Source organism: Geotrypetes seraphini, chromosome 7 (genome assembly GCF_902459505.1).
Source record: "Geotrypetes seraphini chromosome 7, aGeoSer1.1, whole genome shotgun sequence".
Taxonomy (NCBI): domain Eukaryota; kingdom Metazoa; phylum Chordata; class Amphibia; order Gymnophiona; family Dermophiidae; genus Geotrypetes; species Geotrypetes seraphini.
Window position 1 is genome coordinate 120,545,011 of NC_047090.1, and position 27,037 is coordinate 120,572,047.

At 44.7% G+C, this 27,037-nt stretch overlaps 1 protein-coding gene across 3 annotated transcripts in view; it reads right to left on the bottom strand.

Annotated features, from left to right (window-relative positions):
* The window catches only part of GCHFR (GTP cyclohydrolase I feedback regulator), an 84,614-nt gene extending 57,893 nt beyond the window's left edge, over positions 1-26,721 (bottom strand). Inside the window, exons 1-4 of one of the 3 annotated variants that reach the window (XR_004540100.1) lie at positions 26,050-26,721; positions 8,100-8,194; positions 5,288-5,475; positions 2,899-3,002 (exon numbers count right to left, since the gene is read on the bottom strand). Coding sequence is in view for 1 of the 3 variants with exons in the window: in XM_033951594.1 (XP_033807485.1) it covers positions 5,352-5,475; positions 8,100-8,194; positions 26,050-26,085 (255 nt within the window). In the remaining 2 variants the exon portion in view is untranslated. Of the gene's footprint in view, positions 1-2,890; positions 5,476-8,099; positions 8,195-26,049 lie in introns of those variants that run through there. The other 2 variants (XR_004540099.1, XM_033951594.1) reach the window with 2 other exon arrangements.
* Positions 26,722-27,037: the final 316 nt, after the last annotated feature.

The following is a 27,037-nucleotide window of genomic DNA, read 5'->3' on the forward strand; positions in this document are numbered from 1 at the left end:
TAATTTAAGGGGGAGAGGGGATCATCTGATCTGCAGTATTTTTCAAGTAAAATCCACTTTGGAAAAAATTCAATATGGATTCTGGAGCCATCACTATTGGAAAAGTGGCCTTTGCTAATGTCAGGAACAAAGGAAAAAAACTGCAGGAATGGTGTACAAGACGCCAAGTCTTTAATAAACAAACTTTACAATGAACATGAAACAATTTGTATCCAAAAAGGTTAGAGAACCCGGACCCATCATTTTCGCTTTGGCACTCACGAAGGAGCTCACGGAGCCTGCTCAGTTGTTCAAGATATCGATGTTTCCAGTTGTTATCCAAAAGGTTACCCAGTATATGACACACTTTTTTTGACCCCTGAGGAAGGAGTGTTTATTTGAAACACGGACCATATTGGGTCCGGGTTCTCTAACTTTTTTGGATACAAACTGTTTCATGTTCATTTTAATGTTTGTTCATTAAAGACTTGGCGTAATGTACACAATTCCTGTAGTTTTTTCCTGTGTTCTTTGTTCGACATTTCACTGCAGTTTTGTTTGTGTTCGCCTTTGCTAATGTCAGTTCAGCCACATCAGTGCCTGCAATCTATATATATATAAAATCGGAGGTATGTGTGTATGTGCCGCGATCATGCAAAAACGGCTTGACCGATTTGAACGAAACTTGGTATGCAGATCCCTCACTACCTGGGATGATATGTTCTGGGGGTCTCGCGGCCCACCTGCACACGTGGGCGGAGCTACAAACAGAAAATCACATTTCACCCATTCATGTCAATGGAAAAAATGTAAAAAGCTGCCATTCTCACAGTAATTCAAAAACGGCTTGACCGATTTGAACGAAACTTGGTATGCAGATCCCTCACTACCTGGGGTGATATGTTCTGGGGGTCTCACGGCCCACCTGCACACGTGGGCGGAGCTACAAACAGAAAATCAGATTTCACCCATTCATGTCAATGGAAAAAATGTAAAAAGCTGCCATTCTCACAGTAATTCAAAAACGGCTTGACCGATTTGAACGAAACTTGGTATGCAGATCCCTCACTACCTGGGGTGATATGTTCTGGGGGTCTCGCGGCCCACCTGCACACGTGGGCGGAGCTACAAACAGAAAATCAGATTTCACCCATTCATGTCAATGGAAAATATGTAAAAAGCTGCCATTCTCACAGTAATTCAAAAACGGCTTGACCGATTTGAACGAAACTTGGTATGCACATACTTGGATCCCTCACTACCTGGGGTGATATGTTCTGGGGGTCTCGCAGCCCACCTGCACACGTGGGCGGAGCTACAAACAGAAAATCACATTTCACCCATTCATGTCAATGGAAAAAATGTAAAAAGATGCCATTCTCACATTAATTCAAAAACGGCTTGACCGATTTGAACGAAACTTGGTATGCAGATCCCTTACTACCTGGGGTGATATGTTCTGGGGGTCTTGCGGCCCACCTGCACACATGGGCGGAGCTACAAACAGAAAATCAGATTTCACCCATTCAAGTCAATGGAAAAAATGTAAGAAGCTGTGGGACCGATTTGAACGAAACTTGGTATGCAGATCCCTCACTACCTGGGGTGATATGTTCTGGGGGTCTCGCGGCCCACCTGCACACGTGGGAAGGGTGGGTTCACCCAAGAATGTATATGTTCTTGCTCCTGGAGGTGAAACTAAAAATGTTGTTTATAATCAAGTTTTGTGTTAGTTGTATTGTATTCATTGTGTCAAATATTTCACATTATAATTTGAATATTGTACTTTTTATAAAGCTGTAAAAAATATTTTCATTCACCACTATAAAGTATCTTTATTTGAATCCATTTACAGTGTTATTGCTATAATTAAATACCCGTGCAACGCCGGGGCATCAGCTAGTGAAAAATAATAATGACTTTGACCTGGACTAAAAAGCAATGATGATTGTAGGTCTCAGGAACTCGTTAAAAGTGCTTGCAGTTATTGAGAAGGCTGAAATGTGTTCTGTCCCCAGATAGGGTTTGTACTGTTTTACAGGCTATATGTCTACCCATTCTTGATCATGTGAATGTTTGGTACATTTGACTTCCAGGGCATAGTTCTGAAGCCACTGCAGTTTATTCAAAATGTAGCTGTCAGATTAACTACCTGAGCCATCATTACTCTGATATTGTAGAATCTTTATTAGCTACCTGGATGTCTTTCTATTTGGGAACATCTCTGGAAAAATGTAACAAATCTAATGACTAGTCATATTTTCCCAGACAGGATCACATCTGATTTAAACTGTTTGGTTTAGAACAATGTGCAGATGGTGAGGTGAGCCAACATTGGCTACACAGATTTATGTCCCAGAGCCTTCACTGCGATCTAGTCAGCAAGGCTTTCTTGTTTGAACATCATTAAAGCTGCTCTATTTCACCAGTATACATACTCGCATATTTGCAGTAGCAGATCTAAGGGAATGGAACACATTGGGCAATCTTATCCGTTTACTCTAAAACTCTGATTATATATTAATTTTTGGAGGGGAGATTTAATGCTGTGTTAAAATGGCTTTGTTACTGTAACCCACCTAATAGTAGGCTTGATAGGCGAGTTTACTATTTATTTAAGAAAAATGAAATCTGCTCCCTCCTTTTCCTCAGCCCACTGCTCCACACCCTCACTCGACGTGTTTCTCCCTCTACTCACATCATAGCTTTTCATCAGACTTTATCACTCCATTTCTACCCCAACTTTTCCAAGCTGACTCTCCTTTTCATGGTTTCCAGAGGTCTGCTATCGATGTTTGAAGAGGGGGGGAGGGGTAATGAAGCTATTCTATTCTCATATTTGTAAGCACACAAAGCAACACAATGTCCCATAAAAATATGAATAGGAAGAAAAACAAGTGGGAGTAGTGAGATGTTTCCAAGAGTGATTTTTATTGTAAAACCCAGGATTCAATTGTAGAATACAGTCAAGGACTCAACGCTGCAAGCGTTTCAGTACATAAACCTGTACCTTCTTCTGGAGTCTGAACAGATAAAACACACAAATAACAACATCGATCTTTCTAAAACATTTACACATGACTTAAAAAGTACTGATAAAACCAAGTAATACTGTACATAAAGATATTATAGATAAAAGTGAATGCAGCAAATCTTTTTCTCCCCCCACTTCTAGTGTCTCCTTTTCATCCAGCATATCCCCTTCAATATCTCTCTCCTCTTCTATAAAGCATCTGTCCCTCTTCCCCTTTCCATCCAGTGTCTTCCTTTTTCTCACCTCCTCCCCCTTTTCTCACATCTGTCTCGTCTCTTCTTTAACCCAGGCTACTGCTGCTTGTGTTTGCCCCCCCCCCCCCCCCGCCTCTCATGGCCACCCCAACCGTTGCTGCTTCTCTAAATAAGCAGCAGCAGTGGCAAAACAGTCCACCTCATTCCCCTGGGTCCGCACTCAGTCTCAGTCTGCACAGCTGCTGGTCATGCTTCTTCGATGTCCTCTTCTTGTTCCGGGGCCGAGCCAGCCGCTGATCGGAACGAGGCTGTGAACATGGCCTCGTGGGAGCATAAGTCAAGCTGTTTGATGGCTGCTACTGCTCATTTGGAGAAGCAGTAGCGACCAGGATGGCAGTGGGAGGGAGGTAGGAAACTATTGCACTCGATATGCAGCATAGTAACATAGTAGATGACGGCAGATAAAGACCCGAATGGTCCATCCAGTCTGCCCTTCCTGATTCAATATAAATTTTTTAAATTTTTTCTTCTTAGCTATTTCTGGGCAAGAATCCAAAGTTCTACCCGGTACTCTTCTTGGGTTCCAACTGCCAAAATCTCCGTCAAAACTCACTCCAGCCCATCTACACCCTCCCAGCCATTGAAGCCCTCCCCAGCCCATCCTCCCCCAAATGGCCATATACAGACACAGACCATGCAAGTCTATTTACTTGTGCAAGGTCTTCAAAAGAGATGTGCGGCCACGCAGCTTAAAGGGAACATTGGCCAGAGCATTCTTCATCAAAAATGCTGATCCAGCCACGTTTAAACCCAGCAGCCCACACTTTTACCATTGAAAATGAAGAAGACGCATCATCATACATGGTGTCTAACTCGGATTTAATTTCGGTAGCCAATTTTCCCTTCAAATGAAGGAATTTTATCATGATGTAACACTCAATTTTGTCCATTTTTTTAAATAACATGGAACAGTTCGTCACTTAAAAATGCTGCCACAACAAAACTAGACATCAGACTGACTTAACAATCTATCAATAGATGTTTGTCAACGCCATCGGTCGGCCAGCTATAGAGATGTGATGCTAACCTTGCTCTTTCTTGGTCAGGCTGGAAACTTATCAATTGACCCTTGTAAATATTAGAAATATCATTTCAAACCTGTGTGAGTTTCTCTCTGCATGCACAGCTCTTTAGCGCCAGACTTGTTTTTTAAAAGTATTTATTCCTTTTCTTTATTTCCAGCACTATATGGTAAAAAATCATTGTTACACATGCAGCCCAAAGGCTGCAGAGGAGAAACTTTAAATTGAATACTGCAAGAATCAGAAGATTCAGGTGATTAGATAACACCTCTGCCAAAACTTAGAGCTGGCCACTGGCTGTAGTCAATTACAGATGCTGCCTTAACATAAATGCATCATTGTGTGGGATTGTATTACAAGGGCAGTACTAGCGGATGAGTCAAAGTACAAGAGCAAGGAGCAGTTACTATCTTCCTTATCCTTAGGGTTTGCTCCTGAGTAGGGATGAGGGATCAGCCCTTGACCTTTGTCAGGGCTACCAATGGAACAAAATTCTCAGGAAGATCATCAACCCTAACAGGCTAATCTAGGTAGGGTTTTGCTGACTTCGCCATATGGACATGTTGCCTACAGAAGCAAAAGCAGACTGAATCAGCCTGCCAAGGTTGATCTTCATCAAACATCCTTTCTTAGGGTTTACTGCAGGCTAGGCTCATCTTGAGAAAGAAGCTGCAATATTTCACTTTCTGAAGCTTCCACTGTAAGTTATGTACAAAGTGGGATTAAGATAAGATATCACTATCAAGACAGGACGATCAGTTTTTATAACTGGGATGGAATATGCCACTAAGATATCATCCCACTTTCTGCAGGTTAGAATCTCATTACAATTACCACAGGCCCCAGCTCCCCACTGATTTTATTTTAAACAGGCCAGAAGCAGAGCTCTGGTTTCTAATGTGTTAAAAAACCAATTTTTCAACCTAATTCCTTATCCAGCTACTCCCCTGCCACTGGCTGGAAATTACAACAGATGAAGAATACCCACAGCACCGAACCTGGATTTCAATTCTGGAATACAGTATAAACTGCAATTTCCTCTGTGTCCTGGTAGGGGTGCATCTACTCTTTGTGAAGGCACCAAACCAGAGTCTGTCCAACCCCAGTCATAGTAAGCACCCGATACCCCAGCTTCTCAAGTCTGTCCAAGACGCAACGGGGTGGCTCATTTGTGTAGTACTCAGAACTGAGGGAAACAAACAAAAAGAAAAAAAAATTAGTAAATGAATTTAAAAAGAATAGTTAAATTATGCTAACCTAGAGCAGAGTTTCTCAACCCAGCCAGCTGTGTTTTCAGGATCTCCACACTGAATATGCATAAGATAGATTTTGCAATGCATAAGATAGATTTTGCATACCAAGCATATTCAGTGTGGATAACCTGACTGGCTGGGTGTGTCCTAAGGATTGAATGGAGAAGCTCTGCTCTAGAGGTTCAATCTCTTGCTCACAAACCAGTCTTGCAACTGTCTCCATATTTATAAACTTTACTAAGGTGGGGGGAGAGCAGTCTTATGACTTCATGATTAAAGTTTTATATTAAAATGACCGAAATTGGATCCTCAATCTAGGCACCTAGTGAGGAGTGGGGCGTAGAGTAAAAGGGGCAAAAAAGAGAGTATCAACCCAATTACTTCTGTTAGATGGCTCAGTTGCCTTTATTCACATGGCAAATTAATGGTTTTATTTATTTTCAATGATAGAAAGACAACTTCTATTCTAGGCCACCAGATTCTTTTCCCCTAAAATGTAGCTCAAATTTGGATATATTAAGGCATCATAGTAACATAGTAGATGACAGCAGATAAAGATCCGAATAGTCCATCCAGTCTGCCCAACCTGATTCAATTTAAATTTTTTTTTTCTTCTTCTTCTCATCTATTTCTGGGCAAGAATCCAAAGCTCTGCCCGGTACTGTTCTTAGGTTCCAACTACTGAAGTCAAAGCTCACTCCAGCCCATCTACACCCTCCCAGCCATTGAAGCCCTCCCCAGCCCATCCTCCCCCAAACGGCCATAGACACAGACCGTGCAAGTTTGCCCAGTACTGGCCTTAATTCTTCAATATTTACTATTATTTTATGATTCTAGATCCTCTGTGTTTAGCCCATGCTTTTTTGAACTCCGTCACCGGAGCCCAGTGTATAGAAGCATGCACTCGTAGTAAGCCACTATGAGTCAGCTTAATACCGGAATATCTTTTGGAACATTTACTAGTTCAAAACATTCCAGAAAATCTCATGCGTTATTCACTTTTCCGTCTACCAAGGGTTGCAAATTTAAAAGAATTTATCAGCGGCATTATGGGACAAAGATCTGAATTATTTAATTATGTCTTCTGACACCAACAATTTCGGTGTGCGATACTGTTTAGGACGCCGGTACACGATTCTCAGCCACTTCTTAGGTGGCCACCAAGATCAGCATCCTATACAGAATCAGCCCCTTTGGGAATCTATCGTGTGCAGACTTTCCTGTATCCCAAGTCATCATGCATTATAGAAAATGCAGATCCATAGCTGATATTCAAATCTGTAGCCAATTGAGACACCGTTATCCGTCGGTCTACTCTAATCAAGCCATTCACCCTGTCAATGTGCTTTTGTTTGTGCCATGTGCACTTCATCACATCACATGCTATGCAGTTAGTGCAGGAATTAGTGCATGCGGTCACACCAGCATGTTAACTGTTACGTGTGTTACTTCATGCACAGTGCACTATGTAAAGAAGGCCCTAAGAGAGGATAGCACTCCAGTCTTAAGTATTACTTAGAACAGGGGTGCCCACACTTTTTGACTCGCGAACTACTTTTAAAATGACCAAGTCAAAATGATCTACCAACAATAAAATTTAAAAAAAACACAACGCACACTGTACGCATAGAATTGTTAATTATCATTCCTATTCCGGGGTTTTTTCAAAGAGGTCAAAGCAGATGACTCTATTCACTGTCACCTCAGTAACAACCATACAAAAATAGACAAATACCCACCCCCTCCCTTTTTACTAAACCACAATAGCAGTTTTTAGCGCAGGGAGCTGCGCTGAATGTCCAGCGCTGCTCTCGACGCTCATAGGCTCCCTGCGCTAAAAACCACTATTGCGGTTTAGTAAAAAGGGACCATATTGTAAAATATAGACAGCAGATATAAATTCAGACATATTTTGATCACTAAATTTAAAATAAAATCATTTTTCCTACCTTGTCTGGTGATTTCATGAGTCTCTGGTTGCACTTTCTTCTTCTGGCTGTGCATCCAATCTTTCTTTCAGCCTGTATGCTTCCTCTCCTCCCCCAACTTTTTCTTCCTCTCTCCCTGACCTCTCTTTCTCTCTTCGTGCCCCCTTTCTTTTTTTCTGTTTCTCTTCTTTCCTTCTGTTTCCCTGCCTGCCCCCTTTCTTTCTTTCTCCCTGCCCTTCCCCAAGCCACTGCCACTGCCGCTGCCGTCGGGGAACAGGACCAAAACGCCACCAATGGATAACGCCGCCGCCGCCCCATGCTCTCTCTGCTTCGGGCTGATCAATCTTCCTCTCCCCGACATCAATTCTGCCGTCAGAGAGGAAGTTCCGCCCAGCCAGGCAGCGATTGGCTGGCCCGAACTTCCTCTCCGACGGCAGAATTGACATCGGGGAGAGGAAGATTGATCGGCCCGATAGATCGCCAAGGCAAAGTGAGTCCTGGATGATCGACTCACTTTGCCTTGGCGAGCTACCGGTCGATCGCGATCGACCTATTGGGCACCACTGACTTAGAACATACATGCATAGGATGTACCTCGTAAGTAGAGAGAATATTGCCAGCGTACTTACAAATTGTTCCCCAGAACTTGCCTCTTCGTGGCTCCCAGATGACACATCAATGTAGGATCCGAGAACTCATCCCCCACCACTGTGGGCCCAGTCTCCTTAAGAAGGAAATTTGCAAGTTAGGAAAACATAAAGCAGAGCTCCTGCCACTGTATTTCTTGGCTCCTCATCATCAACTCTGATATACCACAAAAATATCTAGTGATTTATGCTTCAGTATAGTATCAGGTAAAACACAAAAAAAACCTCAAACCACAGATTAGAACGCAAATGCTAGAAGTTACAAAATTAATTTTAATAAGCTATGCAAGTTACACTAAATTTAAAAAGAAGGGATGGAAACATAAGGAAGAGAAGGATGTGAAATAACTTCCTTGATTTTACAGCAGTCTGGATCTCCACCATTCTATGAAGTCTGTCTGAACTTAGAACTGAATATGGCTTATTGGACTTAAGTAACACTTTTGTGAAAGATCTTTAACGTACAGATACTTACGTGCTGATTGTATAGCAAACACATCTACACCCAGCTTGGATTTTGACTGAAGAGATTTTTTTTTTTAATTTAGATTTTAATTTTGCTCACACCTTTTTCAATAGTAGCTCAAGGTGAGTTAACATATTTCCCTGTTGGGCTCACAAACTAGTTTTATTTATTTAGATTTATATCCTGTCCTCCCCAAAGAGCTCAGAATGGGTTACAGTTTACATTCAGTGTTACAATATAGGGTTTACATACAGTGTGTGTTGCAATATATCTTCTTATAGGATTACTTACTGATGTTGGTGAAGGGTTGAGGGAGTGACTAGGCTTTTATAAAGTTAAGTTGTCCTTTAAGGGCTCTGACAGGAGGAGGTAGGCTGTTCCAGAGGTTTGGTAAGAAATGGGAATAGGATCACTTGCAGGCTGTCTGGAGTTGGAGGAAGTGTCCTGAAGGTATATGTAGGCATATTTCATCTTGGGAGCATAGCGTTCTCTTTTAAGGTGTAGAGAGGAAGTTTGGCTGAGAAGTACTTGGGTTGTAGAGGGATTTATATGCCAACACTAGGCCTTTGAAAATCCAGTGTTTGGTTATGGGTAGCCAGTGGGCCGATATCAGTGCTGGAAAGACTGGGTTATGGGCTTGTAGGTTTTTCAGTAGTCTTATTGCTACATTTTGAACTCACTGTAGTCACTGGTGTTTTTTGCTGTAAGACCATTGAATAAAGCGTTGCAGTAATCCAGGCATGTAAGGATAAAGGCATAGAGCAGTTGGGTGAAGTCTTGTTCCATGAAGTAGTTTCTTATCTTTCGGAGCTGGTGGAAGTAGTAGAAGGATGAAGAGACTACTTGTGATGTGTTTGGAGAGTGATAGGTTTGAGTCAAGAGTAATTCCTAGACTCCGCATTTCGTTTTTTGCCATCAAGGTAGTTGATTTCCAGGTTAGGGAAGGGCAGGTGTAGGAGCATTTTTCTTTCCTAATCCATAGTAATTCAGTCTTGGAGGTGTTTAGTTGAAGTTTGTTCAAGGTCATCCAGTATTGTGCAGGGTTGTGGTCTGGATGTTGCATTTGCACCTAGTGGTAGATATAGCTGAAAGTTGTCAGCGAAGGAGTGGATTTTGATTTGGTATTTTTGGGCTATGTCAAGTACCGGTATGATGTAGAGATTGAAAAGCAGATAATAGGGCCCCCTGTGGTACATTTGATTTGTTTCAGTTTGTATAGATTAGTGCCAAGTAGTACTCATTGGGATCTTTTGCTCAGAAAAGTGTAGTGCTGTATAACACAGTTACTTACCGTAACAGGTGTTATCCAGGGACAGCAGGCAGATATTCTTAACGCATGGGTGACGTCACCGACGGAGCCCCGGTACGGACCTTTTTAACTAGAAAGTTCTAGTTGGCTGCACCGCGCATGCGCGAGTGCCTTCCCACCCGACGGAGGAGAGCGTGGTCCCCAGTTAAGATAAGCCAGCTAAGAAGCCAACCCGGGGAGGAGGATGGGACGTAAGAATATCTGCCTGCTGTCCCTGGATAACACGTTACGGTAAGTAACTGTGCTTTATCCCAGGACAAGCGGGCAGCATATTCTTAACGCATGGGTGACCTCCAAGCTAACAGAGAGGGAGGAGGGATGGTTGGCCATTAGGAAAATAAATTTTGTAACACAGATTGGCCGAAGTGTCCATCCCGTCTGGAGAAGGCATCCAGACAGTAGTGAGTAGTGAACGTTTGAACTGAGGACCAAGTGGCAGCCTTGCAGATTTCCTCGATGGGCGTGGAACGGAGGAAAGCCACAGAAGCAGCCATAGCTCTGACCCTGTGGGCCGTGACAGCACCTTCCAGTGAGAGACCGGCCCGAGCATAACAGAACAGGCAGCAAGCCAGTTGGAAAGCATCCGTTTAGAGACAGGACGACCTGGACGGTTAGGATCGAAGGTCAGAAAGAGCTGAGGGGACGAGCGGTGAGCCCTGGTACGGTCAAGGTAGTATGCAAGGGCACGCTTACAATCCAGCGTGTGCAACGCCTGTTCCCCAGGATGAAAATGGGGTTTAGGGAAAAAGACAGGCAACACAATGGACTGGTTGAGGTGAAAAGCCGAGACCACCTTGGGAAGGAATTTAGGATGGGTACGCAGAACCACCTTGTCATGGTGAAAAACAGTGAACGGTGGATCGGCGACCAGTGCGTGCATCTCACTAACCCTCCTGGCAGAGGTGATGGCAATGAGGAAAAGCACCTTCCATGTTAGAAGTTTGAGCGAAGTTGTGGCAAGAGGCTCAAAAGGGGGTTTCATGAGGGCTGATAAAACCACATTCAGGTCCCAGACGACAGGAGGAGGCTTCAGAGGTGGTTTGACATTGAAGAGACCTCTCATGAACCGGGAAACCAGTGGATGAGCCGTGAGAGGTTTTCCGAGGATAGGCTCATGAAACGCAGTGATGGCACTGAGGTGGACTCTGATTGAGGTAGACTTGAGGCCAGCGTCGGACAGAGAGAGCAAATAGTCCAGTACAGTTTCCACCGCTAATGAGGTGGGATCGTGATGATGCAGTAGACACCAAGAGGAGAACCGGGTCCACTTCTGATGGTAACATTGGAGGGTGGCCGGTTTCCTGGAGGCATCCAAAATGCGACGGACAGGCTGAGACAGATTCTCTGGAGAGGTCAGCCCGAGAGAAACCAAGCTGTCAGGTGGAGCGAGGACAGGTTGGGATGTAGTAGAGACTGATGCTGCTGTGTAAGTAGAGTAGGAAACACAGGAAGAGGAATGGGCTCCCTGGAGCTGAGCTGGAGCAGGAGGGAGAACCAGTGTTGGCGAGGCCACCGAGGAGCGATGAGAATCATGGTGGCTCTGTCCCTGCGGAGTTTGAATAACGTCCGCAACATCAGAGGCAGTGGAGGAAAGGCATAGAGGAACCGATCCGTCCAGTCGAGCAGGAATGCATCTGGGGCCAGACGATGAGGAGAGTAGAGTCTGGAGCAGAACTGGGGCAGCTGATGGTTGTGAGGAGCTGCAAAGAGGTCCACCTGAGGAGTGCCCCAGAGAGTGAAGATGGAGTGTGGGAGGATCCAAGGTCCACTCGTGAGGTTGAAGGATGCGGCTGAGATTGTCGGCCAGGGAGTTCTGTTTGCCCTGGATATAGACTGCCTTGAGGAAGAGACTGCGGGCCGTGGCCCAGGTCCAGATGCGGATGGCCTCCTGACAGAGGAGGGGAGATCCGGTGCCACCTTGCTTGTTTATGTAATACATGGCGACTTGGTTGTCTGTGCACAGGAGAAGAACCTGAGGGTAGAGAAGGTGCTGGAAGGCCTTGAGAGCATAGAACATGGCTCTCAGTTCCAGGAAATTGATGTGATGTAGACGCTCTTGAGGAGTCCAGAGACCCTGGGTGCGCAGATCTCCCAGGTGAGCTCCCCACGCATAGGGGGAGGCATCTGTGGTGATGATCCTGGAGTGAGGGGGCAGATAAAAGAGGAGACCCCTGGAAAGATTTGAGGAGTTCAACCACCATTGAAGAGATTGCTGAAGAGACGATGTCACAGAGATGGGATGAGAAAGAGGATCCGTGGTCTGTGACCATTGGTTGGCCAGAGTCCATTGAGGTGTCCGGAGGTGGAGTCGTGCCATAGGAAGCACATGGACCGTCGAGGCCATGTGGCCCAGGAGGATCATCATATGCCGAGCTGGAATAGAGCGACAAAGGAGCACCTGACGGCAGAGATGGAGCAGGGTCCGTTGGCGGTCGGAGGGAAGAAACGCCCTCATCAGAGTGGTGTCGAGAACTGCTCCAATGAACTGAAGTCGCTGTGTGGGAAGCAGATGCGACTTGGGGTAGTTGATCTCGAATCCCAGGAGATGGAGGAAAGAGATGGTGTGTTGAGTGGCTTGTAGCACAAGCGGAGACGTAGGTGCTTTCACCAACCAATCGTCCAAGTAGGGGAACACCTGGAGGTTGTGAGACCTGAGGAAGGCCGCCACCACAATAAGGCACTTGGTGAACACCCTGGGCGATGATGCGAGGCCAAAGGGTAGCACTTTGTACTGATAGTGGCGGTGCTGTACCTGAAATCGGAGGTAGCGACGTGAAGTCAGATGGATTGGAATGTGAGTGTAGGCCTCTTTGAGGTCTAGGGAACATAGCCAGTCGTGTTGAGAGAGAAGAGGGTAAAGCGTGGCCAGGGAGAGCATCCTGAACTTTTCCTTGACCAGACACTTGTTGAGGTCCCTGAGATCGAGGATGGGACGGAGGTCTCCCGTCTTCTTGGGTACCAGGAAGTAGCGGGAGTAGAATCCCTGACCCCTTTGGTCTGGGGGAACTTCTTCGATGGCATTGAGAAGAAGGAGGGATTGGATCTCCCTCAGGAGGAGTGGAGTTTGGGAGGAATGAGAAGCAGACTCTATGGGAGGATTGTCTGGTGGAAGAGTCTGGAAGTTGAGGGAGTAGCCGTGGCGGATGATGTTGAGTACCCACTGGTCTGATGTGATGACCTCCCAACGGTTGAGAAAAATTGTGAGGCGGCCTCCGATAGGTTGAGGAAGAGGCACTGAGGATTGGAGACTGGCTATGCTCTGGAGAAAAGAGTCAAAAGGGCTGAGATGGTTTTGACTGCGGGAGAGGCTTGGCCGGTTGGTGAGACTGTGAACGTGCTTGAGATTGGTGCTTCAGATAGAAGGAGAAGTGGAAGGTATAATTATTAGCACTGTTGGCAAGCATGGAATTTTGATAAAGGCTCTTGCCAAATTTATCCATCGTTCTGCCTTCTCTGCCAGGAGGTGTGGAGGCATAGACACTTGAACCCTAGTTTTCTTTAAGGTGGACTCCACAAGAAGGGATTCATGGGGCAGTTGAAGTTTATCGAACCCCGGGATAGGAATGACCCTGTACAAACTATCCAGTTTTCGAGGGGCACCCGGTACCGTGAGGGGGTTTTCCCAATTCTTGTAAAAAGTTTCCCGTAAGATGTCGTGTACGGGTAACTTTAAAAATTCCTTGGGAGGTTGTTCGAAGTCCAGGGCGTCAAGGAAAGCCTGGGATTTCTTAGAGTCGGACCCTAAAGGGATAGATAGAGCTGCCGACATTTCCCTTAGAAATTTTGTGAACGAGGACTGTTCAGGTTTGGAACTGGTATCGACCATCGAGGGTTCCTCGTCTGTTGATGAAGCCTCATCATCGGTACCGGATGGGGATTCTTCCCATAAGTCCGGGTCCCTGACGTCGGTGTGGACGGCTCAGTGTGGCGAGTCTTAGAGAGAGATTGCCAGAGCGCATCGAGACGGTACCGGGGGAAGAAGACCGGTGCCGGTCCTGGTCACGGGGGGACTGTTGTCGGTCTCGATGTCGGGGAGGGTCTGCATCAGTGCGGGGTTGCACCGGAGGATGAAGTGGTTCAGCCGCGAGTACCGGCATGGAGGTGTTCAACGGTACCAATGGTGTCGACACCGGTGGTATGGTGCGAGGCTCGGGCCGGTCCGGTACCGGAAGGAGCGGGGCCAATATTGCGGGCAACAAGTACTGGAGTTGCTGTTGAAGTTCTTCCTGCAATTGACTATGGAGTATGGCCGCAATGCGGTCGTCCAGAGGAGGCACCGGTACCGCTTTTTTCTTTTTCGGTACCATAGGTGCCGCTCCATGCCCCGGCGATGAGGAGGCCGATGACGAGGCACTCACCGAGATCGGGGCAGAGCGTTTGCGGGGTCGGCGTGATGCCGGGAGGACCGGCGTCGCCGGTGTGGCAGGAGGGCGCTCAAGGGAAGTGGAAGGCTTCTTAGCCGGCTTACCTGGTGCCAGCAACCCCGAGGATGGATCAGGCGTCGTCGAAGTAGTCGGTGCCGACTTTTGTGGTGCCGATGACGACGCGGCCGATTCCATGGCAGACCCGGTACCGAACAGGATGTTCTGTTGGATCTGTCTATTTTATAAAGTACGTTTTTTAAGAGTAGCACAGCGGGTGCAGGTGTCAGCCCGATGCTCTGGACCCAGGCACTGTAGGCACCAATTGTGCGGGTCAGTGAGAGAGATCGGGCGTGCACACCGCTGGCACTTCTTAAAGCCCGGCTGAGGGGGCATGAAGGGAAACATGGCCTCCGCAAAATCAAAACCGGAGGCCTGTATGGTGGCAACAGGCCCCGCCGGGGCCGGCCTGAAAAATAAAAGAAAATAAAGTTTTTTTGTTTTTACAAAAAAATAACGAAAAAGAAACCCGAAGGGAAAAAGAACAAAAAAGGAAGAATTTCGCGAGCGGGGAGGCAAAATCTGAAATTTCAACGGCCGTTGAAACACATGCGTCTTCTTCGCTCCGCGGAAATGAAGAAACTGGTGACCACGCTCTCCTCCGTCGGGCGGGAAGGCACTCGCGCATGCGCGGTGCGGCCAACTAGAACTTTCTAGTTAAAAATGTCCGTACCGGGGCTCCGTCGGTGACGTCACCCATGCGTTAAGAATATGCTGCCTGCTTGTCCTGGGATAACAAGGATACCAATTTCTGCGAAGTGGGCAAGGAGGATATTGATCGATGGTATCAAAAGGCACTTAGGATTTTGAGTAACATGGTTTTTAGTACGTTAGTGCTTTACTTTGAGGGTATGTTTTATGGAGATCGTGCACTAATATACAGTAGTCAGCACATGATAACCACTAGGATTTAACATGGAAGCACTTAGGGCCTGATTCTTTATAGGACGCCAGTCTCGGCGGCCACCTAAGAAGTGGCCAAGAATCACGTGTCAATCATGCACCGTCATCTGATAAAGAATGTCATCTACCTTAAGGAACAGAGGCCTTACCCCCCGATTCTCTAACCGGCGCCCATGTCAATAGGCAATAGTTAGAGAATCACACCTGCCTGCTCACAAACATAGGCAGCTCAACCGCTATTCTTTGCTGAAGGATCCCTTGCCATCAGCTGATCGCACACAAAAATACCACAGGTTTCTATGGTACTTTGTGTATCTAAGTGCTTTGAAAATGAGCCCCCGAGGGGAAATGACATCTAATATGACAACTGATATGGATGCCTGAGCTTTGTGCTCCGAGCTTTCAGCACACAATCTGCTGGATATCCCTCCCCCCTCTCAATCGTTCACACAGGACTTCTATTTTTTTGCTACATCAAATTTGTCTCCCTATTTGCTACAATCTAGTATGCTTCCTGGAGCCCCAGGTGCTCTTAGTTTAAGACGATTCATTTACCAACCAGGCTCTCTCTCTAGATCGCCATTGTAACAGCAAAATGTCACCTACTCCAGCAGTCGATGCGACTTCAGTGGCTCAAATCATGCCAGATGAGATACATGAATTGAACCTGGAGTTTATCATGGAAGAGCAAAGAGACAATTTTGAATTCAATTGCGACCTTTGACACCATTTTACAAGAAAATTGGACAGGCCTGATAGCAGTTTGCATGGAACCGACTTCCCTAGCAGCTGATTTAAAAGGTGAGAGATCAGAGCTGGGTTATAGGATAGAAAAACTAGAGGGTCGTTTCAATGAGCACACTAAGATGCTTTCAAGCCTTGATACACAACAGCAAGATTTTAATCTGAGAGAAACATATTTTAGACAAAATTGAAGACCTGGAAAATCATAGCAGGCACTGCAACATTTGCATCTAAGCTTGATTTTATGTATGTTGGCCTTGATCGTGGTGATTATGATTTTGCTGGATATTTCATCTGCATTTGACACAGCTAATCATCAAATTTTACTGTTGAGGTTGAGATCTTTAGGTAAGGTTTTTGATTGGTTTTGCTCTTTTTTTTTGACCAACAGGACTCGTCATGTTGAAGTCTCTCAGGATTGTTCCGAGTGGTCTGCACTTACAAAAGGAGTGCCTCAAGGCTCTGCCTTATCGGCTGCTCTTTTTAACATCTATTTGTTGTCCATTTGTCAGGAGTTTAGAAAATTAGGTATAAATTCTCAGCTATATACTGATATACAGTTTTTGGTCCAGTTCAGAGATCCTTGTCTTATGCTTTTTTGTTGTTAGATAATTGTTTGCAGGTGGTTGGAGATTGGATGTTTCAGAATCATCTTAAGCTCAGTGTGGCAAAGACTCAAATTTTGTGTTTCGGATGTAGTAATCAGTTGAATATGTTTCCAACTGAGATTGTTTTTGATGATATGAAGATCTCTATACTTAGCCAATGCAAATATTTAGGCATTATCCTTGATTCTGCTTTATCTTTTAAGCCATAAATTAAGGCTGTGGTGTAAAAGGCTTTTTTTAAAGCTACGTCTATTAAGAAAATTGAAAACTGTCCAACGAGTGAAAATCCCTCAAACTGTCATTACTGCGATGTTGACCCCTGTTTTTGATTATTGTAATTTGCTTTACCTTGGTTTGCCTAAATAAGTGATTCATGCATTACAACTGGCATAGAATGCTGCTGCACGGATTATTATGCATGCGTCCAGATTTGACTACATTAGGCCTATTTTGTGTGACTTGCATTACTACCTATTTCATCCAGCATTGAATTTAAAGTACGATACTATATTTGATCTTTAGGGTATTAAGAGACAATGGTCATGTTGTGTTAAGTTCTTTTTCCCCCATATCATAGAACCCGATCATTACATTCTGAGGGTCAAATATTGCTTGAAATTCCATCCTTCAAATCTGTGACCCATGTGACTTTTCAGGCACTCCATATCGATACAGGATACTTCTATGTGGAATGCATTGCCAGTTAAGGGATCTTCAAGTGTGTTGCAGTTTAGGAAATATGTGAAGGCAATTTTGTTTCAAGAAGGTTTTCCTTGAAAGTCTTGTCTTGATTTTATGGTTTCTGCTGTTTTTGTGACTATCTGTTCTGATTTTATTGTGTATGTTTAATTGTACCCCACACCGAATTGCAGGATGCTGTGGGTAATACATTTTTAAATAAATAAAACTAGATTGCTAAAGTACTACAATATAGCTTATTCTCCTATACCAGTGTATCTCAAATTGTGTGCCTCGAGAGTTCAGGTGTGCCGCGGTACACTGGGGAAGAGGAGAGGTGCCAGCACTGGCTGTCTATAGGACATGCCTCTCACGAAGAGAGGCACGTCCTGTAAGCAATCTCTCGACGCTGGCACTTCTTCTCGCTGCCAGCTCTTTTCTCCAGTGCAGGCCCTTCTCTCGGCACAAAGCCCGTCTGAAGGGCCTTTGCGGATGCGCTGACATCACACATGCGCATGATGTCATCAGGCCAACGCACTTCCAGGTGTCTCGAGCCGGGGACACTAGGTTTAATGTGCCCCGGCTTGAAAAAGTTTGCGAGACACTGTCCTATACCATTTAGTCAGATTATGTCTATATAGTTTTGGTATGCCCAGCATCAAGGGATAAGATAACGGGGGAGGGGGGGGAATCAACCTCTGCAACAATCCAGAGGAGGCTGGATAGCTATACCAACTTTATCTCCCCACCCCCCTTTTAAGAAACTGAGCAAGAGTTTTTAGCACTGGCTGACACACTAAATGCTCTGCGCTGTTCTGACGCTCATAGGAACTCTATGACCATCAAAACAATGCAGAGCATTCAACACGCTGGCTGCCGCTAAAAACCTCTTGCGTGGTTTTGGAAAAGGGGAGTTAGAAAGATAATAGAAGATATATGTTTTTTATCCTTTAATGTGAAAGATTTGAATTCTCTTTTTTAAAACACAACCTCAGGTATAAAGAAATACTGTACTGTGCTGACAGGCAGGGAAGTATATTTCTCCAAGAAACTCATTTAAATGTCAAAGCATGACTATTTGATATGACAAACATTAACACTCTGTATATCTAGCTTGGTGAAACTCGCTACAAAAAGACGCAAACAGCAGCCATTTCTGTGGTGGGTTCTCTGAAATGGAATGCTTTACCGGGATTTTTGATCAGGCTATGTAAAGATAAGATGTCCTTTAGGAAGAAACTAAAAACATATTTGTGAAAGCTTTTCACTAGGTAGCGATGTTTTAGATTTTGATAAGTTTTATTACCTATGTGCTAGTTTCAGCAACAGTTATAAGAGCTGGGAGGATTAGGTAAAAATATGTTGTTTTTGGATTGTGTGTGTGTACATGACTGTGAATGTTTACTTTGTAAGCCACTTAGGCTTTAAGCGGTGAACAAAGAAATTTTTTAAATAAAATAAAAACATACTGAATTATGGAGTTGTAAACTTGAGATACAAAGGCAATATACCATTTACTCCACCTTACATCAAACTTGCTCTAGAATTGATCTTTGCCTGGGAGATGGTAAAATTTTTACTTCAAGAAAAGGGAGTACAAATACAACCCTCTACGTGGTCAGACCATGGCCCTGTACTATTCCATTTACAGCTACCTGACCTCAAAGAGATCCAGCATCACTGGATCCTCCCAGATCTAAATTGGAGAAAGACTTAATTGAATTCTTAACATATTAATAATATCCCCGAGATTTCAACATTTACCCTATGGGAAACTTTAAAATTAGTTATGACGGGAAAGATCATTTCACTGCATGTCTATTCTCGAAAATCCAAGATTGAGACTCTAGTTGTTCTGTAATTGCTGTTCTTGCTCTTTGTAAAGCTGGTCAGACCACTAAGGGCTCCTTTTACGAAGGTGCGCTAGCATTTTTAGCGCACATACCGGATTAGCGTGCGCTAGCTGAAAAACTACCACCTGCTCAAGAGGAGGCAGTAGCAGCTCGCGTGCGCTATTCTGCGAGTTAAGGCCCTAACACGCCTTCGTAAAAGGAGCCCTAAGTTGCAGATGGAGGAACTACATAAAAAATAGGGTAGCACTTGCAAACCTAAATATACAGCTACAACGTACGCACCAAATATACTTTGAATCTGGTAATAAAGCAAGTAGCAAAAACAAGAAAGAAACTGCAGATGGGAATGTACAAGGACAGGAATCTTTATTTTTAAAAAAACCCAAAAACAACAACATATAAATTTGTAATCCTTTAAAAATGTCAGTGTCAGGTCAAAAGCGCGCCGGGACAAAGGCGCGCGCAGACAATTGAGTGCAGTGCGGAGGTGCGCGCTGTAGAAAATTACAGTTTTTAGGGCTCCGACGGGGGGGGGGCGTGGAGGGGGAACCCCCCACTTTACTTAATAGAGATTGCGCCGCGTTGTGGGGGGTTGTAACCCCCCACATTTTACTGAAAACTTCACTTTTTCCCTGTTTTTAGGGAAAAAGTTAAGTTTACAGTAAAATGTGGAAGGTTACAACCCCCCAAACCCCCCACAACGCCGTCGCGATCTCTATTAAGTAAACTGGGGGGGCTCCCCAACAAAAACCCCCGTCGGAGCCCCTAAAAACTGTAATTTTCTTCGGCGCGCGCCTCCGTCTTGCGCTCAGTTGTCGGCGCGTGCCTTTGTATTTCGCGGGGTTGTCTATGAACCAAAATGTCTCTCATATATATGGAATATGGACCCAAGTAGACAATTAGCTTCAAAACTTAAAAAACAATCAGTAGGAAATTACATTTTCCTGATCTGCTCACAGGAGGGAGTTCCATTAACTGATGAATTAGATATTCAGAAATAATTCTTTGCTTTTTTTTTTTTTAATTCTTTATTCATTTTAAAACATACACAAAGTGCATAAAAAAATACAATTAGTACAGAAAAACAGCACTCATAACTAACAAATATTAATAGAAATATCTTCCCCCCCCCTCCCGCCCATCCAAGATGTGCATAAAACTCTATTAAAAATTGAAGGCTTTTTTAAAAAAAATAAAAATTTTTATTGAACATTTTACAAAGCAGAACAGAATGCAAGCAAAGTACAACATACAAGAACAATGTTCCCCATCCCAAACCAGACTGAGCTAATACAGAACACTCCTGACTGGACAGGTAACCAGATCCCATCTACCATCTACCAGATCCCCTCCCCCTTCCCCCCCCCCGCTCTCATACTGAACCCTAAATCACCTCTACACACACAAACCCTGCCCAGCAAACCTCCTCCCCCCAGCCTAATTTTTAGCTTTTTACTCAAAGCTTTATACCTGAATTGAATCCCACCCTAGTTTTAATCGGAGGTAGCTGTTCAGCAGTTGTCCCTATTACTGTTCAGGAAACATTGACAACCATTAAGAACTTGCTCATGGCATGGATGGGCGCACAAATCAATTTAAATGTTTCCAAAAATACCTAACAGAATGGGATGATTCATCACGGCCACCACAATACGTTGTCCCACTACAGGGAGGCTGGGCTTCCGAGATGAGCAGCTGAATGCTCCAGCTGGACCTCCCCTGCCAGCCACCGCCAACAGCTTATTGTGAAGAGCAGCTCTGATATGAACTGCTCCCCCCAGGGCCCTATCTGAAACGCAGCTGAAGAGCAGCTCTAGCCCAGGGCCTGGGCTCCCCGCCAGCCACCGCCATCTGCAGGCTTTCCAGCCTCACCCTGCTGCTAATTCTGGGGGTGTTGTGCGAGCATCACTGTATAATTGGGGGGGGGAGGCGTTGTTCCACACATGCTGAATTGGATTCATCGTGGGCCAGTTCATCACGCTGAAACAGCCGCAATTAATTGTCCTAGATCCATACCTAGCACCTTTGCTCACTAGAGTATTTAATTCTATCCAATCAGGAACTGAACTTCTCTATTCATGGCGTTAAGCTGCTATTACTATTTTACCGAAACCAGGGAAAGACTCTACTAAATGTGGCTCATCGCCCAATTTCATTGCTGGGATCAGATTATAAAGTCTTCATTAAAATTCTAGCTGCTAGATTACATCACTATATGCCATCATTGGTCCATAAGGATCAAGTTGGATTCATTACAGGCTGGCAAATTTTTGACAACATACACTGAGCCTTGCATTTGATGAGCCAGGTGGGCTGCTCCTCTCAGGCCTCTCTGGTTCTTTCTTTGGTTGCGAAGGCAGCCTTTGATCCGGTCTCCTGGCCTTAAAGAAATTGAAGCCCTCATCCCCATTTTATTCAAAATGGCAATCTCTTTCTAATTCTCCTTTGTCAAGCCTAAAAATCAATGGACATTACACAAATAAGGCTACACAACAGGGTTGTGCACTATCCCCACTCTTATTTGCTTTGTCAGTAGAGCCACTGGCACAGCAGATAAGGACTAATAACAGGTTACACTATGGCCCTGAAATTCATAAAATTGTACTATTTGCAGATGACATTCTGCTAACCCTGTTGAAACCTGAGAATCATTAACTGCTGTTATAGATCTGTTACAAGATTTTGGCCCAATATCAGCCTTCCAAATTAACACGACCAAATCAGAAATATTGAATCTAACTGTGCCCCCAAGAATTGATGACCCACTTAAAAAATAAGTTTCCTTTACAATGGTCAATGCGCAATATCAAATATTTAGGAGTTTATATATCTAAACATATTGCTGATCTTTTTTCATTTAATCTCCCTCTGCTCTTAAAAGAACTGGAACATTAGAAAGGTCTTAACTCTGCTGGTTGGGATGAATTCAAGCTGTAAACAATTATCATCTTACCCAAATTGTTATACTTATTTGTTGTACTATCAATTTCTTATCCAAAAAAGTTTCTTTAACCATTTGGCATTGTAGCTCAGATGCAACACGTGTCTTATAGGGCTCTTATGGGAGATCTGCATCTCCAAATGCCTGTTTAGTTGGCGCTGTTGCTCTCGTTAGCATCAAGTTACGTAAAGCAGCCGTTTCACCATCTGCCAATTAAAGGGTTAAGGATTATCTGGCAGCGGAAACCTCCCAGGGTGAAATGGACAATTTTTTTATCAATCTCAACAAACAGGAGGTACTGTATGGGAGTACCAAACTTTGCACTCTATCACAGAGCTGCTCGAATAGAAATTATCTCAGATTAGATGCAAAATATGAACATATCTTGGATCCGCAACTTGTATACTGTCTTTTTGTGGCTTTGGCATTTCAAAGCCGACATTCAAAGCAGTGGGCATTGGAGGATTAAGGGCTAGATTCACTAAGCAAACCGATCGTGTACCGATCGGTTTGCAAGCCCTTTGCGACCAAATTTCCCTCCAACCTCATTCACTAACGCCTGTAGTGATCCGATCCTGACCCTCCCATGCAAATTATCAAAACCCCATGCAAAATAGCCAAGCGATTGATTCATTAACAATTGCTTGGCTATTTTGAATCGGGTTTTTTTATTAGCAAACCCAACTGCTGCAGACCTGTCGGTGGATGGGCCAGGCCTGACCGCCTGGGCCGACCTGGGGTGGGCTGGCCATGGGTAGGGGGGCGTGTTAACGATCGTCCCCATTTGCATGCAGGCCAACGAATTGACTAAAGGCCTGCATGCAAATGGAAACAGATCGCACACGGATTGGAAGGTTAGTGAACTAGCCCTAAGTGACTTGCCCTGGGTCAAAAGGAGCAGCACTGGGATATGATCTCCCAACCTCTGGGTGCAAAAGCAGCAGGTCTAACAGTGAGCCACACCTTCCCCAAGGAACAGGCGCACATGTGAGAAATGCCATTCTGGGCTCTTCCATGGCTCCAACAACATAAAATACTATGTGAGAAGCCTATTGAAAGATCCAATATACACCTGGATGGCAACACAGGCCTCCTTCATCCCTAGGAAACAGTTTTTCTTGTCCACAGAGATAATTGTTTACACCAAGGTTTGCACCTGGGCCTATGGATGATGCATATAAAATATGGGCACAATCTTTACTGCATATACTTATCAACTGTGAGTTGAAAATCACATCGTGGTCTTTCAAGAGCTAATGGAAGAATATGGCCTATAAGCTCGACCTCTTTATATTTCAGCAATTTTTATTGATGCCCTCACTACTATACAACCAAGAAAAAAGATACGAACAGGTCATCCTGAGTCATAAAGACACCCCCCCAATAACAAAAAGAACAGTAAAGGCAACCAACTATTTGTGAGCAATACACGGTCATAAACTCCTTTAAAGACGGCCCCAGTGAGAGGGCCGCGAAGCAGCCTGTAAGTGCTGCTGGGCTGACGCTCCTCTGCAGCAAGGTATTTATGGTCGCGGTCAGCAGGGATCGGTTGGGAGGGAAGGATGGAGGGTCAGCGGGGGTTCAGCTGCAAGATGGGGTGGGGCGGGGGGGAAGCGCGGCTGCCTACGACTAGGGCTTATTTTCGGGGATAGGGCTTATATTAAGACCTACCCCAAAATTATGCTAGGGCTTATTTTCGGTGAAACACGGTAAATGCGAGGGTGCACTGCATATTTTGCAATTGGGTATTCACATGGGCTGAGTTTGGGCAGCATGGGGGTAGGGCACCTCCATTACTGAATCTTGTGTTCTACATGTGGTTCTGTAGAATCTAGCTTCAGTTCTATGGCTAGTGTTACATGTTCCCACCTTGAATATACTGTCTTTCCTCGAAAATAAGACGGTTCTTATATTACTTTTTGCTCCAAAAAACACATTAGGGCTTGTTTTCGGGGATATCTTATTTTTTCATATACAACAATCATCTCTCCCTTCCTGTCCTCCACTTCAATTCTTCTTCTTTCCTTTTTCTCCCCTCCCACCATGTGCAGCATCTTTCCTCCCCTCTCACCCATCCCCTTCTGCAGAACCCTACCGACCCTTTCTTCGTGAGACCGACATACCTCTAAGGGCTCCAAAAAACAGCAGTGGCAGCTGCGCTCTGAACGGGCTGCTTCACGGCCTGCCCAGCTATGGCTTCCCTCTGCCGCATCACCATTGATGGGGCAGAGAGAAGGTCCCGGAGGGGAAGGCCGTGAGGCAGCCCATTCAGAGCACCGCCATCGCTGCTGCTGCTTTAGGAGGCCTCAGAGTGTAAGTATGGCAGGTCTCACCGGGGTGGAGGTCGCTGAATCGACAAGTCACATTTTTTCAGTGAATTGGGCAGCACTAGTGTGAGGGATGGAGTCAGAGAGTGTTTGGTGGGGTACAGGGGATGATGGGGCCAATGGCAGGAGGAATTGGGCACTCCTCCTGCTGCAGACATTCAGGGTGGGAGGTGGGGCTTCAGGGGTCGATCTTAACTAGGGTTTATCTTTGGGGTAGGGCTTATCTTAGGAGCATCTTTAAAAATCATGCTAGGGCTTATTTTCTGGTTAGGTCTTATTTTCAGGGAAACACAGTAGGTGTGTTTTAGGCTACTTATTAATCTATTTATTTCATTTTCTATCCCATTCTCCCCAAAAAGCTCAGAATGGGTTATAGGATAACATACATAAAAAACTGTCAAAATGGGTTACACTTAGCCATACTCACAGTATACTGTGTTAATCGTAACTAACATATACAGAGAATCGTGTTCCAGTAGGTAATAGGCATGAGATTAGGTAAAGAGGTAAGTTTTTATTGCCTTCCTAAAGTTCAGGAGTTCTTTGAGAGAGATCTGCGGGGCAGTTGCCCATAATACTATATTCTATAAAGAAAATTAGGTGTCTACTTTTCTTTATAGATCAGGCTTCCAATAGGCACTTACCTTCAGTCACCTTTTTACAGAATTACCCTCTGAGTGGCTTAAACTCATTGAAAGCTGTAGAGTTGATGTTCTGGGGGTAGTAGGGGCAAAAGCAACTAGCAAGATGAGGACAAGTGTGGTTAACTGGAGACTAGAGGGGTGGCTGGCTAGAACCAGATGAATAGGGATGGACAGAGGATAGCTGGATCATATAATTTTGGGGAAGCTGCTGGATACAAAGAAAACGTGTCAAGACCTGAACTATGTACGTGTGCACTATGCAATAAATACATGTAAAATGCACACAAACTGCCCATACACACTTCTGTAAACCATAACCCAATACATGCATAAGTTTGATCCAGTGAATGTGTTTACACAAAATATGCCTTGTGTGGAACAGATGTATACGGATTCTACTTGAATATATACCATTCAGTAAGTTCTAAGTGGTTTATCATGTGCATGCATAGACATACACTGGCATTCAAACACCAGTGAATGAATATGCATCTGTACACATTAACCTCTTTTACTGTTCCAGTGTTTGTATACAAGTCATGGCATTTAATGCTGTACTTATGCATGTTATAATATACCTTGCTGTGTAATATTCCTATTATTAAGCACAAGAAAACACAATGAAAGTTCCAATGATTTCCAGTGATTTTTTTATAGCTTTATCTTATTGTCTTTGTAATCCACTGTGGCAATTTTCTTGAATAGCAAAACAAGAATGAGATTAAATTACAAATGTTTAATGGATTTTCTTTCCTAATGTGGATTAGAATTTTTGAGAAACTATCAGAGAAACTATATTAAACATTCGATTTATTTTTGCCATTTCTATCAGGTTTTTAAGAGTCTGCAGTCGTGAATATTCTATCTAGTGCTTTTTTGCCATCATGTACCCAATCTCTGTGCTTATAAACATGCAAAGAGGTAAACAGAACCACAAAAAATAAAAACCCTCGAAACAGTATGTACAAAAACATGAGACAGTCACAACATCCGAGATATATACACTGACTTCACAGCAACAACAAATTTCCTACTCACCATACGGATCTGCGTGCTTATGAGTAGGTAGGGCATATTGATCTCTGCTGTAGGGAGCAATAACAACTGAAGTGAAAGTGTTCCCTTCGCTCCACTATAGCACCAGCACAAATCAGCGCGGGTCCTATGCTCCGATCAGACACGTGATATCCTGCCACCCTGGGGAACGCCTTCTGACAATAGCCAATGGGAAGGTGAAAAACTCGATGATGTTTTCGCTGGGACCAATAGGGTAAGTGATGATACGACCCGCAGCTCTTTGACAATACTGAGTGTGCTTTTACTCAGGGAAGGGCTGTCAGGCGGCAGGTCAGGGACATCCAACGTTCTTTATCTTTCGAAGCTGTTTGAGATCTGTGGGTGACACTGGCTGCCGGATAGCCTCTGCCTCCCAGATCTGATTGGTTGTAGTCTAGTGGCAGAGCCAATCAGATATGAAAGGCGGGAGCTACCAGCCATGTGCACTGCTCACCTTTTACTGCTGCTCGATCACGAGAGGGAGGTGCTGATAATAGAGAAGAGAAAGGAAGAGTCAGGGCGGGTATTAGATATGCTGGGGTCCAGAGAGCAGAAATTAAGGAGGCGCCCCCAATTCATCTCCTTCCTGACACCTTTCCCAATTTCCCCTCCTACCATTTTCCCTTCCATCCAGTATGTCTTGCTGCTCCCACCCCACTCCTAGGTCCATCATTTTCCCTTTTCTCTTACTAGGTGCCCTTCGAGCATCTCACCCTCCCTCCCCATATCCCCGACCCTCTGTTTATGATGGCTGATGGAAGGGATGCCAACTCCCTTGGGCCAGTAGGCCCGCCTCTTCAAAATGGTGGGCCTTCCTCTCCCTGGTGCATCCTGGGAGGGGCCTAAGGCTCTGATTGAGCCAGGTTGTTTAAGGCCCCTCCTATGGGAGGTGCTTTAGGCATCTTTAGGAAGTGATGTCAGAGGGAGGGGCCCATATAAGCAGCAGAGAGCAGACGCTGCTCATGTCTTG